Below are 13194 nucleotides of genomic sequence, written 5' to 3'. Positions count from 1 at the left end.
TTTCCTTTCCTCATGAGTGATCTCTTGATGGTTTTTGTCTCTACAGAACAGGGATAACTACATCCGTTCCTGCCGATTGCTCCCTGACGGTCGCACCCTCATCGTGGGAGGGGAGGCCAGCACTCTGTCCATCTGGGACCTGGCGGCTCCCACCCCACGCATCAAGGCAGAGCTGACGTCTTCGGCCCCTGCGTGCTACGCTCTGGCCATCAGCCCCGACTCCAAGGTCTGCTTCTCGTGCTGCAGTGACGGTAACATCGCCGTCTGGGACCTGCACAACCAGACGCTGGTGAGGTGGGTCAGCAGGATCCCTGCCCAGGGCACGCCAGGGAGCCGATTTTACCTCTCTGTGCCAAAGAGCTGTGTGTGTCTAAAACAATGAAATAGAATTCTACTAAAATGTGTTAGGAACAGGCTCATTTGAAAGGTGGCTAGAGGGCGCCTGGGTGGCTCAGTTGGTTAAGTGACTGCCTGCAGTTTAGGTTATGATCTGAGTCTCCTGGGATTGAGTCCCGCATCCGGCTGCCTGCTCAGCAGGTGGCCTGTTTCTCCCTCTCCTCCCTGCTCCTGCCTCTCTCACTATCTCTGTCTCACTCTCTTCAATAAACAAATGAAATCTTAAAAAAAGAAAAAAGTCTAGAAACAAATTACTGATGTAAAATCTTATTTTCTGCCTTTGAACTTTTGAACTTACCAAATGAGGGATTGTTCTCTTTCTTTGTTTTGTTTTTTTTTTGGACATTATCCTAAGTATCACTGATTTGGGTTTTTTAAAAAAATGAGGTCATTTTTACATAATTAATGTACATCATGTTCCCATGACCTCATGAGCTCGTTAGACGTCTATAATTTGCCATCTGCACTTGCTAACCAGCCGTCACTGTCGCTAGACACTCCCCAAGAAGATTCACAGCACAGGGCAGTGTCCTCCATGCCACGTGTATCCCACATGTGCCTTCTGTCAGTAGATCATCACTGAACCCCTGCTACGGGCCTCAGCATTGTGCTTCACTCTGAAATGGTCTAGATTATCTGTAATCCCACCATTAAGGATGGGTCGATGCACTGAGATGTCTGTTTAGAAGTGAAATTATATGGCATTGGTGTTGGTAGGTAATGCCCTGAAATGAGTCTCCAGATGTCAGCACCCGAGAGAACAGGAAGTATGAGGTATGATTTGCTGAAGGGTGTGAGAAGGTTGTAATCTGGCCTAGCCGCAAGTCAAGGGGAGTATGTAAGGAGAAGAGGCCTCTACTGGCCATCTGTCAGATATTTTTTACAGGACTGAGCTCTATGCATGATTCCAAAAATAAAGTGGTCACCATTTGTTTCATCTTGGGTAAGGCTCTTACGAGGAACTGCTTCTAATCTCTTCTTTTCCCAGTGTCTTTTGTATATTCTGCCAGCTCCTAGAACAGCTGAGCCACACTGAGTTTCTTTCCATGTGCCTTACTTGAGAGCATAGCCTTTTTGTGGTCTTGCACAGCCTGCTACAGTTGCATAACTGCGCACTGGCAAAATTTGCTCTGTGACTCCTGTGGCCATCCCCATAGCTTTTGTAGAAAGGAACATATAACATGCCTTACCTCCTCTTAAACCCTTTCCTTCATATTACAATGATAAAATCAGTCTTAGATGTATTTTTGATTAGTTCATATACATATAGCTGTGTGTTTTCTTTTATTCCAGTTGGAGATTTTTTTTTTCCCTTTGGTTATATCAGTTGTTTGTTGGGATGACAGTCAAAGACCCCTAACTGTTCAAAAATAAAAAGTGTAAGAAATTGAACCTCTCAGTTAAACCTGAATCTCTCTATGAATATGCTTTCTTAGTTGAATAATTAGAAAACACAGTAAGACCTACAATGAAACTGATCCCTGAGAAGTTCTCAATTTTTTTTTTTTTTACTGAAGTATAATTAACATTGAGTGTTATTGTAGTTTCAAGTGTACAAAATCATGATTCAGCAAGTCTGTGCATGACTCAGTGCTCATCACCACAAATGTACTTTTAATTCCCTTCATCTCATTCACCCATTCTCCCACCACTTCCCTTCTGGTAACCATCAGTTTGTTCTTTGTATAAGTCTGTTTGTCTCTTTTTTTCTTCATTTGTTCATTTGTTTTATTTCTTAAATTCTTACAGATGAGTGAAGTCATATAGTATTTATCTTTCTTTGACTTATTTCAATTAGCGTTATACTCTGTATTCATCCATGTTATTGCAAATGACAAGGACTTACTCTTTTCTATGGCTGAATAATATTCCATCTTATATGTATACCACATCTTCTTTACCCATCTATCAATGGACACTTGGGCTGCTTCCATATCTTGGCTATTGTAAATAATGCTGCAGTGAACATAGGGGGGCGGACATCTTTTCAAAGTAGTGTTTTCCTTTTCTTTGGGTAAATACCAGTCATGGAGTCACTGGATCTTATGGTAATTCACCTTTTAATTTTTTATAGAACTCCACACTGTTTTCCACAGTGGCTGCACTGACGAGCTCGGAATTGAGTTCACATAAAAACTAACTTTTTCAAGGTTTTCCCTCTGTTTTGACATTTTTCAGGCAATTCCAGGGCCACACAGACGGGGCCAGCTGTATTGACATTTCTAACGACGGCACCAAGCTCTGGACGGGCGGCCTGGACAACACGGTCAGGTCCTGGGACCTGCGTGAGGGGCGGCAGCTGCAGCAGCACGACTTCACCTCACAGGTACAGGCGTGGGCCCGGGACACTCCAGAAGACACAGTTTTGTGATATACATGACAGACTATACCATGTGACAAAGTCCCTTTTGACTCTGGGTTAGATAACTCAGTTCTGTCAAAACACAGTAATGTGTATTAAAGGATTAGAAAAAAATCTCATTTATAAGCTTTTAGCAGGTTTTTCCTGCAAAGACCATTACTTTGTATTCTTTGAATTTTGCCTAATTGATTCATTAAATGATATTGTGCAGATGTATGTGTTACTTGGGCATCACCCATTTGGCTGTGATTTCTTCTTATATAATTGGAATCATCTAGACTTCCTTCACAATTTAAATAGTATCCTCAGAAGAAGCAGTACCTCCTGCGAGAGGCAGCGTTTCTTCTCTAGGCACCATCACTCTGAACTGTTCCACTCGTAGATCTTTTCTCTGGGCTACTGCCCAACCGGAGAGTGGCTGGCTGTGGGGATGGAGAACAGTAACGTGGAAGTGCTGCACGTCACCAAGCCGGACAAATACCAGCTGCATCTCCACGAGAGCTGCGTCCTGTCGCTCAAGTTTGCCCATTGTGGTAAGCAGCCCCCTCCCGTCCATTTCCTGTCCGTGACAGTCCACCCCCTTTGCCCTCCCGCGGATGCGTCCTCACTCCACTCCTTTGGTTTAGTAACTTGTCCCTCTTCCAAAGTACATATGTGCCTGCGTCTCTAATGCCATGTGCCGATCCACTTACCATTGTTGGAAGGATAAATGACTCACTAAATCTAGGACAGTGAGCTTTATGTTTCCAGTGAAAAGAAACTTTTGTTGCAAATTAGAAGAGTTTTCCATGAATAGTTTGTGCGCTATAAAGCAAATCTCTGGTATCTGACACAGTAACACAAACAAGACCTTTTTCCAAACTGTTTCTGTAGGCAAATGGTTTGTAAGCACTGGAAAGGACAACCTTCTGAATGCCTGGAGAACACCTTATGGGGCCAGTATATTCCAGGTAACACTTGTCCAGCTCCCATCTAGTGCGTGCTCCCTGCATGGCGATGGTTTACCCAGAGTCTCTCTGTGCATTCTGTCAGATTAATAAGGCTCCTGAGTGTCCTCGGAGGTAGGGCAAGAGAAGACTACCTTGCCTGAGGGAGGGTGGTGTCACAGCCCCACAGTGTGGAGCTGGGGGGGGGTGACCTCCAGTTCTCTTCGACCCAGGGCCGAGACACTGCCCATTGCACTAACCAGCTTTCCGTGCCTCAGTCCCATGTATACGTTAGAGTTTTTGCATCCTCTGTGATTTGTGTGTGTGTGTTGTGTCTTTAAAGTGCTTCTATTTAAAAACGTTGAGCATTTTGCCTGAATATTCCTATTAGTATTGTTATTTCTTTGATTTTTTTTTTTTTTCCCCAAAGAAGTGTTGTGGAAAGTTTAGTAAATCTTAATTAATTTCAGAAATGTTTATTCTTACTGACTTAGTGGTACTTAATGTGTAGTGTGTGAAATTATTTGTAGGAGGACCAAATGGTAGATGTGATCAACATGGGCACACTCATCGTCTCTGTGCTCTCCCTGGCTGGAATGTGGAAATTTCACAGGCAGTTTAAAGAACACTTCTCTTTTTTAACCTATACTTGGGATGTTATTTTTTAGATGTGCTTTTTTTTTTTTTTTTTTAAGGGACAACAACAGATTTGCAGTTTTCTTGAGCGTAGTATTATGTCATCATAGAGTAGATCAACGCATAATACAAAAATACATATATTGAGTGAAAATACTGTGCCAGGTAATCGATAGGACAAAAGTAGCTGATTATTGCTGTCATGAAATTCATAACTGAATATAGTATACATTGTTAATATTATGGGTCACAACCTTTCTGGTGGTCCCAAAAAGGACTGGGAATAAAAAAAAGGAAATCTATAATCTTAGAGTGGCTCTTTTATAGTAAGCATAAAGTGTTGTATCTTTTGTGTATACTGGATTGTGAAGTAAAATGGATTAATTACAGGTTACAGTCAATTGGGACGCCTGGGTGGCTCAGTCGGTTAAGCTGCTGCCTTTGGCTCAGGTCATGATCCCAGGATTCTGGGATTGAGTCCCACATTGGGCTCCTTGCTCAGGAGTCTGCTTCTCTTTCCATTTCTGCCTGCCAGTGCATGCGCTCTCTCGCTCGCTCGCTCGCTCTCCCTGACAAATAATTAAAATCATTTAAAAAAAAAAATACAGGTTACAATGAAAAAAGTTTGAGAAACACTGGCCGTAGGTTAGCTTCTGCACATCAGGTGTTAATTTTTTAAGTCTTCAGAGTTCTGGTTAAAATCCTGCAGCATTCATTCGTTTAGCACAGTTCAGTTCAAAGTTGACCTTGATCTCCTTGTGGTTGGTGAGTTGAGCATGGTATCCAGGACTCTTAAGTATGGAACATTTCTCCTTCTAACTGTTGAACTCCTCCCTACTTGGAGATATGCATTCTTTTTTCACACAGGAGAATTGGGCTTTCTATTAGAAATATTTTTACATTCCCAATTTCAAAAAATGTAGTGTTTTCCATGACATTTTCCACTTGAACTCTGAGGCAACTCTCTTGAGGTGGCAGGCAGGTGAGCGGTCCTGACCTGTTTGTAAGGTAGGAGTTTCACCAGGGTTCAGTGACCGGCCTGGTGTTCCACAGCCCGACCTCCAAGCCATCTGACGGAAGTGGGGAATGCTAAGAACACTCTGCTCTTACCTGTCTGGAGAAGAGGGTTCGAGACCAGGCCTTACTTCTTCAAAACATGTGCTTGTGCAGCTGGCTTGCCTGCCACCTGATGTCCCCATTGCAGGAGCCTGTAGGCTAGCGTGGTGAGGTGTCCCTAGAGTGTCCTGGGCCCCGCCATTTTGAGGGAGGGCCAGGACTGCCTTGCCTGGCGGGCTGCTCCTGTTTGGACAACAGGACACCTTCACGCTTGTTTTTACTCTGTCGTCCAGTCCCACCTCATGGGTTTTTCTTTCAGTAGGTAACATTTGTATTTGTTTCTTTCCTAGTCCAAAGAATCCTCATCGGTGCTTAGCTGTGACATCTCTGTGGATGACAAATACATTGTCACTGGCTCTGGGGATAAGAAGGCCACGGTTTATGAAGTTATTTATTAAGGACAAATCTTCATGCGAACTGGACCCCTTCTCCTTGTAGCACTTTGTTCTATCATCCTCTTCCCCCCGCATCTAAAACCAAGGATTTCAGATACTCATTGCAGTTGTGGAGTTTAATCCCATCTCTTACCCCCACTTCCTCCCTTGCTATTGAATTGTGAATACTCATTAAGAACCTGTGATACCAAATCTTCAGCGCTCTGCTTGGAAGAACATGGAATTACCACACTTAACAGTGACGGAATCTTTAATTATGTATTATATCTGTAATATATTTATTTTGTTTAAAGAAGGCTTTCTAACTTTGACTGAATAAAGCTGTCTGCTCCTGCATTGATAATGAAGATGCGTTGTATTTGATACCCCTCCCCCCTTTTTTTGGCAAAGGAGGGGAAAGGAAGGTTTAACATAATTGATGAAAAATGTCACTAAATGTAGACTAAGGACTGTATAGAGATGTGAAATGTATAATTACATATGGAAGCAATATGTTGCTGTGTTGTTAGATTTTTTGTTTTGTTTTGTTTTCTACTTACTTTAAATGTTTGGAAATTTGAACAATTAGAACATGACAGGCCACGTCGTATTCATTTGAGTCTATCTGGACAACTTTTAACCAATATATCTATAGCTTTAGATTCTATTTGATAAAAGTAATTGGACTTTTTTTTTCATTTTTGACTTGTTGACAAGTGTCTTTGTACTAAGTTTTTAATTCCTTTTTTTAATGTATTATAGACAGATGAACAAATTAAATTTGGCCTAAAGAGAGAACTTAATCCCTTCTGGATATTTTTGCCACGTTTCTTTACAAAAGGGAGATGTATACCTTTGGGCAGTTTTGTCATTACGAGAAATTACAGGCTATTTTTTGGCATGTTCTTTGGGAACTGCGCGGATTCAGGGGAGGAGTCCTCCTGCTGTGCAAGTCAAGTCTTTTACAAAATGAGGACAGCAGAGGAGACTTGCAAGGACCTCCCTCTGAAAACCAGAAAGAATGGACTCTCACCTGGGATGAGGACTTGCTTTCTTTACCTCCGGTTCTTTCCCTGTCTTAGTTGGATGTCCCCGAAATGGACACAGGCTGTGCCATTGTGCCGGAAACATTGTGTTATCTTTTATGTTGTTGTTGTTGCTGTTCAACTATGATATGTGACTCCTCTTTTTTTTTTTATTATTTTTTTGTTTGAATGCTTTAAAGATCTTTTTAAGTCTGTGGATCTGCTGATGTACAGTGCCTTTGCTGCTATGGATCAAAATCAAGAGAACTGTGTAGATAAACTTTATTGTGTAAGTAGAAAATTACTTAATTTCATACTAGAAACGGATGGATGCTGCAAGTTGAAATGGACTGTCCATTGACGTTCCTAATGTGGTAGCAGAAAAAAAAAATGGTGTCTTAAGTGCTTAGTGTTTGATGTCATTAACAGTTTCGTAAAACTCTACAGTGTAGAAAGATTTTGATACTAAACTGTGCATTGTACATAGTTCTAATGCATCGTATTGACCACCAGTACTTCTATAATGGTAGATTGTTTGTGCATTCAGACTTTTAAGCATTAAACATAAATAACTTCTAGTATGCTTATTTCTAATTCTTTGTTTGGCTGGCTTTCATTTTTGTCCGACTGTACCACTCCCATATACTAAAAATTACTAGCTTCATTCGAGGGAGACTGGTGTTAAAGTCACATGGGCTTTGTTATTATTGCGTTTTTAGTTTTGTTTTTATTTTCATTTGACAGGAACTAGAAGGGAGAGCAGAGGGAGGTTAGCAAGGACAGGTTGTACCAAACACTGACCGAGTGCCTCTTCGGTTTGTAAAACGACTATCAGAAAGTCGTCACGTTACTCAGATGCTTTAGGGCTGCACTGTTCGGTGTGGTTGCACTAGCTATTTGTGGCTATTTAAATTTAACTCTACTAAAATTAGTTTTAAAAAAATAGGTTTATTAGTCACACTAACTGCATTTCAAGTATTCAGTACCTGCATATGGCTAATGGCTACCATATTGGACAACTCAAATTTATAGAACACATCCAGCATCACAGAAAGTTCCATGGGAGCAGTGCTGCCTTAGAATTAGCTTCTACACACCATTTGGGTTTGGGAAACATGTCAAGTGGAATACCCTGGAGTTGTTGAACGCATGAAGCCCAGTGCGCTGCTGCTGGTGGGGTGTGTAAAGATTGAGTCTAAGAAGGTGCTTAAAGAATTCTAAATACCCAAGACTTGAAAATCTGTCATTTTAAAGGATGCACCCAGTAGAAAGAAGGCTGGGGTTGGGGGCTATGGTCTGGGGTGTGCTCAGTGCTCAGCTGTAAGACACACTAACTCTTTAGCATTGACTTTTCAGCGGTGTGCACCAGTGGGGTTGGAAGCTGCACTTCATGTGTGAGTACTGTGAACGCTACTACTTCAGACGATTTTAAAGGATTCTTAACTCAGTATCTGTGCATCCTTACCAAAATGTCTTTAAAGGTATAGGGATTTGGAGTTGAAAACAATCATTTGGTATAAAGAATATGACACTGGCACCATGTTTATATGTCCAGAGGGAGAATGTGCCTGCCTTAGGGAGATGGAATTCCCCGTTGGTGCCTGGTGGTCAGATCTCTTTAGGAAGATCCAACATTGGCCGTTGAGATGAATGCTTATATAGACCTAGCCTTTTAAAATTAATGGGTATCAATTTCCTCTCATTGCCAAGGTTTTATCAGATTAGATTTTTATGTCTTTGATATAAATCCCAGACCTAGATTGATCTACACAAAAATCTTGGTGTTGTAATTATAACTTGGTTTACAATAGTTTTTGCTCCAAGTATGGTCTCTCAGAATTCAGAACGACAAAGATAGGAATCAACCGGAACCAGAGTTGACTTGTTCCAGTCAAAGAACACTGGTGTATGACTGGAAGAGTGACTCACATGAAACTACCAAGAAGTACAAACTCAGATTGAGGAAGCCATCAAGACTTTCCTAAGAGAAGCAGATAAAATGTAGAGTGACCAACTCCAAGGTCTTTCAAGTGTTTACAGATACACATCTCCCTGGGGCCGGGACTTAGCAGGGTGGTTTCCTGTCTAACTAGCTGCCAGAGGTCCAGCCTTGTCTTGGAGGGTGTATGCTAAAACAACCGCAACCCTGTAACACCTACCATGGCTAGGAATTATGCAGCCATGAGATACAGAACCATCTTGTAGCCACGAAATTCTAAGACCTTACAGCCAAAAGCAGGGGAAATTGATAACCCCCCAGTTAGAAGGCAGCATTCTAGAAAGAGATGTAGTATACACATGAACAGCTAGACCATCAGTGATACCCTCAACTACCAACTAGGCTGGCTGCTTCCTCAGTCCAGATGATCTCAGCAGAGTTGTATCACCTGGAAACAAAACATCCAACTTGAGTATTTGTCATTTGTTATTTTTGGCAGTTGTAAGGAAATTGTACTGGAATTCCTTGCCAGCATCAAGACATTATAAAGTTATAAAGATGTAGGTACCAAAAAATATAATAAGCCTTCATGTTCTTGAGGCTCGTTTGCATTGCTGTCTAGCTCCTGGGCAACCTGTAGAGTGGCGTTCAACAGTGACCTCTGGGTCCTGCCGACCCTCACCAGTAGAAGCAGCGCCTCACAACCAGCCTGTTTTTCTGAGCTAATTGTGTTTATTTGCCTGTCAATTAATTCCAGCTTTCACTCAGAGCTGACAATGGCAATGTTTTCGCTCTGTTTTCGTAACCTGAGCACATCAGGAAACCTCTCATGTTCCTTTTTAACAACAGTGCCACCATAATGGTAGGAACTCTCATTCATTATAAGCCACCACATATTATTTTAGTTGGGTTTGGGTTTTTGGCAGCAGTAACAGAATCTTTTGGGTCCCAGATAGGAATTAGCAGGGGGATTGGTCTCTGGTTCACCTCTCTCCAGGGAAGGAAATATCCTGCTGCGATCTTAGGTGTTTGGCCTATAGGGAAGGAGAATTCCTGCGGGGCTGCCTTTAGACTGGAAGAAAATAAAAAATAGAAGTGTTTTCACAAAAAATCGCCCCGTTTGGTCTCACAGCAGTATAGACAGGCTGAGTGCCAGAATACTGAGTTTACATAAAAGCGCACGTGGGATCAAAGAAGAAAATCAATTACCCAAATGCCTTATCTCTCAAGGGGGACAAGCTGACCTGAACCCCAAGGCTCCAGACTTGGGGGTTGGACTTCTGTGCTATCTGCCCACCGTGGCAGATTTGGGAGTGTTATGGATACCCGCCTTGCTTCTCTCCGCTCCTTAGTTTCCTACAAGTTACCCAACTTGGGAATTCAGCATCACAGAAACTTGAAAATTTAATCACATGCCATCTTTTGAGTTCCTTATAATGTGTCTACTGTGGACTGTGGTACATACAAGGCAAAAGCCCACTTTTGGCCACGTAGACTTACTCAAGTGGGACCCTGGGCATCTTACTGCCTCCCCAATTCAAGTGACATCATGGCTTAATGAGAACATTTATAACTAACAAGCTTTTGTTATTTTGGAAGAAGACTTAAATTCACTTAAATGTCATGCTTTAATTGACTTGAGCCCAGCAAAACTAACCCACACCAGAAGGTATTTGTGAACTATTAGGATTTTGAGAATTTAGGCAGTAAGTGTTTGGACTCTAGGTGTTCAAACACCCAAGTGGTTTTTAGAGGCCTAGCATTTTCCCACAGAGACCTCATAAGTAGGGCTAGTTGGCCATTTCCCAACCTAGTAGGTATCTCCATAGCTGTTTCCAAAAAACTGCTCCCGAGGTAGTATCCTGGCCATACCTTGTGTCATGTGGCGGAAAGTATGAGTTGAGCTGGACATTTTGTTCTCCCAGGAGACTGGGAGGAAGCAGGAGAATTAGTCATAGTGAGATCTTAGTCAAAGATCCTGCTGCTGCCCTTGGGCTCATAAAGGCTCCAGCAGAGAAGACTAAAGCGGAGCATGTGCCCTTCCTCTTTATAAAGACAGAAAGAGGCACCAGCAGGAGCCATCGTCAGATGGAGTGAGACCCCTGGACCGCCATACATCAAGCAGAAGAGTTTTCCTGAGGACAACTTGCTGTTATTTGAAGCACTTCAGTCGGACACCTCATCACCTAAAGAGTTGAGAACTTACCCCTATCCATCTCAACATCTATGAAGTCAGCTTTCAGCATCGTGATTCTAATATGGAGAAGTCTGGTGTGACTGAGAACAAAGCACGTTCCCCCAAAAGCCTGTTAGCCTTTCCCAGGGGAATGAAAACAAGTGTCTGGAGTGATTGAAGAAATCATCAGTTAAACTTCGTTCTCAAGTCTCCTTCAGATATTAATAGCCCCTTTTGTTTTTCCTCCAAGTAGACAATCACTGTTAATGAAATGTGATTTCAGGGTTTATGGCTGAGTCAGGAAATTCAACATTGAGTTAAAACACCGACGATCAGTCAACCCCACCGCACCTACATCTTTAGGCCTCAGCATTTTTGTGGAACAAGAACAGCCTTCTGGGCACAAACTGGTTATGAAGGTTACTCTGGGGACAAAAGCCGTGGTTTATAGACACTTATTCCTGAGCTGTGGTCTTAAAAATAAAGCGTAATAAATAAAGCACCCCTAATGAGAATCGTAGTGGTGGCTCAAGTTGCTTAAAAGTGAAGGACGTGGTGTGAATCTCTCAAGGGCATGCTTGCTTTCATGTTGAGGGGCTTGGCTGAGGTGGTTGGTCTGGGCCTACCTAGCTCTGCTGACATCCCTGCCGCCCCAATTCCCCCAACTCCAGGCCATGTGGGTGGCTTTGAGCCAGGAGTACCAAATGAAATTGCGTTCAACTGCTTCAGGCTTTTGGCAGACAGCATTTACTTGAGTATGTGCTTTCCTTACTGAAGATCTGTTTTCATATGAGTTCCAGAGAGGAGTGTTATGATGGAGTCTTTTCACATTGCGATTAGGTTTGCAAAAGTCGTGTGAGCTTGTAACCTGACCGCAGGGATGGAGAAGGTAAGGCAAGTTGGTGTTTGAGCTTATATAGATTTACCTTACCTCCCATGCTCCTGCCTGGACCCCAAAACCCCCCACAAAGGCACATCCATCTGTGGATAGATGCCTACCCATTGTTTTTGAGGGTGTGATACAAGCGAGAGCCTTCTTTTCCTGCCACCTCGCTGATGTTGCTCTACCAAGTTTTATCTTTTTAAGAATTTACCCATTTTTTGCTGTGAATGATTTTATGGCATCATGATTTACTTCAGTCGGCCAACTTTTTCAGAAAATGAAAAAGCCCATGTGGTTTAATTTTCCAAATGACCCTGCCTCTCAGAATCATCCTATCAGGAGCACCTGGGTGGCTCAGTGGGTTAAAGCCTCTGCCTTAGGCTCAGGTCATGATCCCAGGGTCCTGGGATCGAGCCCCACATCAGGCTCTCTGCTGGGCAGGGAGCCTGCTTCCCTTCCTCTCTCTCTGCCTGCCTCTTTGCCTACTTGTGATCTCTGTCTGTCAAATAAATAAATAAAATCTTAAAACACACACACATATCAGAAAGATCATATAATTGCCTATCTCTGTTTAACTTATTTCACTTAGCATAATACCCTCTAGTTCCATCCACATCATTGCAAATGCCAAGATTTTGGGGGTTTTGATGGCTGCATAGTATTCCATTGTGTGTGTGTATATATATATATACACACACACACATATATAAAATATTAAATCTATATATTAAATATTAAATTAAAATTTTTATATTATATTATATATATATATGTATATGTATTTACACCACATCTTCTTTTTCCATTCTTCTGTTGATGGACATTTAGGTTCTTCCCATAGTTTGGCTATTGTGGACATCACTGCTATAAATCATTGGGTTCATGTGCCCCTTCATATCACTACATTTGTATCTTTACAGTAAATACCTAGTAGTGTGTTGGGTCATATGCTAGCTCTATTCTCAACTTTTTGAGGAGCCTCCATACTGTTTTCCAGAGTGGCTGCACTAGCTTGCATTCCCACCAATAGTGTAGGAGGGTTCCCCTTTTTCTGCATCCTCGCCAATATCTGTCGGTTCCTGACTTAATTTTAGCCACTCTGACTGGTGTGAGGTAGTATCTCACTGTGGTTTTGATTTACATTTTGCTGATGTCGAGTGATGTTGAGCACATTTTCAGGTGTCTGTTGGCCATTTAGATGTCTTTTTTGCAGAAATGTCTATTCATGTCTTCTGCCCATTTCTTGATTGGATTCTTTGTTCTTTGGGTGTTGAGTTGGATAAGTTCTTTATAGATCCGGGATACTAGCTCTTTATCTGATATGTCATTTGCAAGTATCTTCTCCCATTCTGTCGGTTGTC

General features: G+C 42.1%; 1 protein-coding gene across 12 annotated transcripts in view; it reads left to right on the top strand.

Annotated features, from left to right (window-relative positions):
- Positions 1-7429, top strand: part of TLE4 (TLE family member 4, transcriptional corepressor) — a 141526-nt gene extending 134097 nt beyond the window's left edge. For all 12 annotated transcript variants that reach the window (XM_045085356.1, XM_045085355.1, XM_045085359.1 and 9 more), the window contains 5 exons: positions 47-294; positions 2575-2722; positions 3141-3291; positions 3632-3708; positions 5727-7429. In XM_045085356.1, coding sequence (XP_044941291.1) covers positions 47-294; positions 2575-2722; positions 3141-3291; positions 3632-3708; positions 5727-5834 — 732 coding nt within the window. In that variant the 3' untranslated portion in view covers positions 5835-7429. The remainder of the gene's footprint in view (positions 1-46; positions 295-2574; positions 2723-3140; positions 3292-3631; positions 3709-5726) is intronic.
- The last annotated feature ends 5765 nt before the right edge of the window (positions 7430-13194 follow it).

Source organism: Mustela putorius, unplaced genomic scaffold, assembly GCF_011764305.1.
Source record: "Mustela putorius furo isolate JIRA1106 unplaced genomic scaffold, ASM1176430v1.1 tig00000854_pilon_pilon_pilon, whole genome shotgun sequence".
Classification (NCBI taxonomy): domain Eukaryota; kingdom Metazoa; phylum Chordata; class Mammalia; order Carnivora; family Mustelidae; genus Mustela; species Mustela putorius.
Note: the sequence above shows the minus strand (reverse complement) of the source record. Positions and strands in the feature narration are given on the sequence as shown.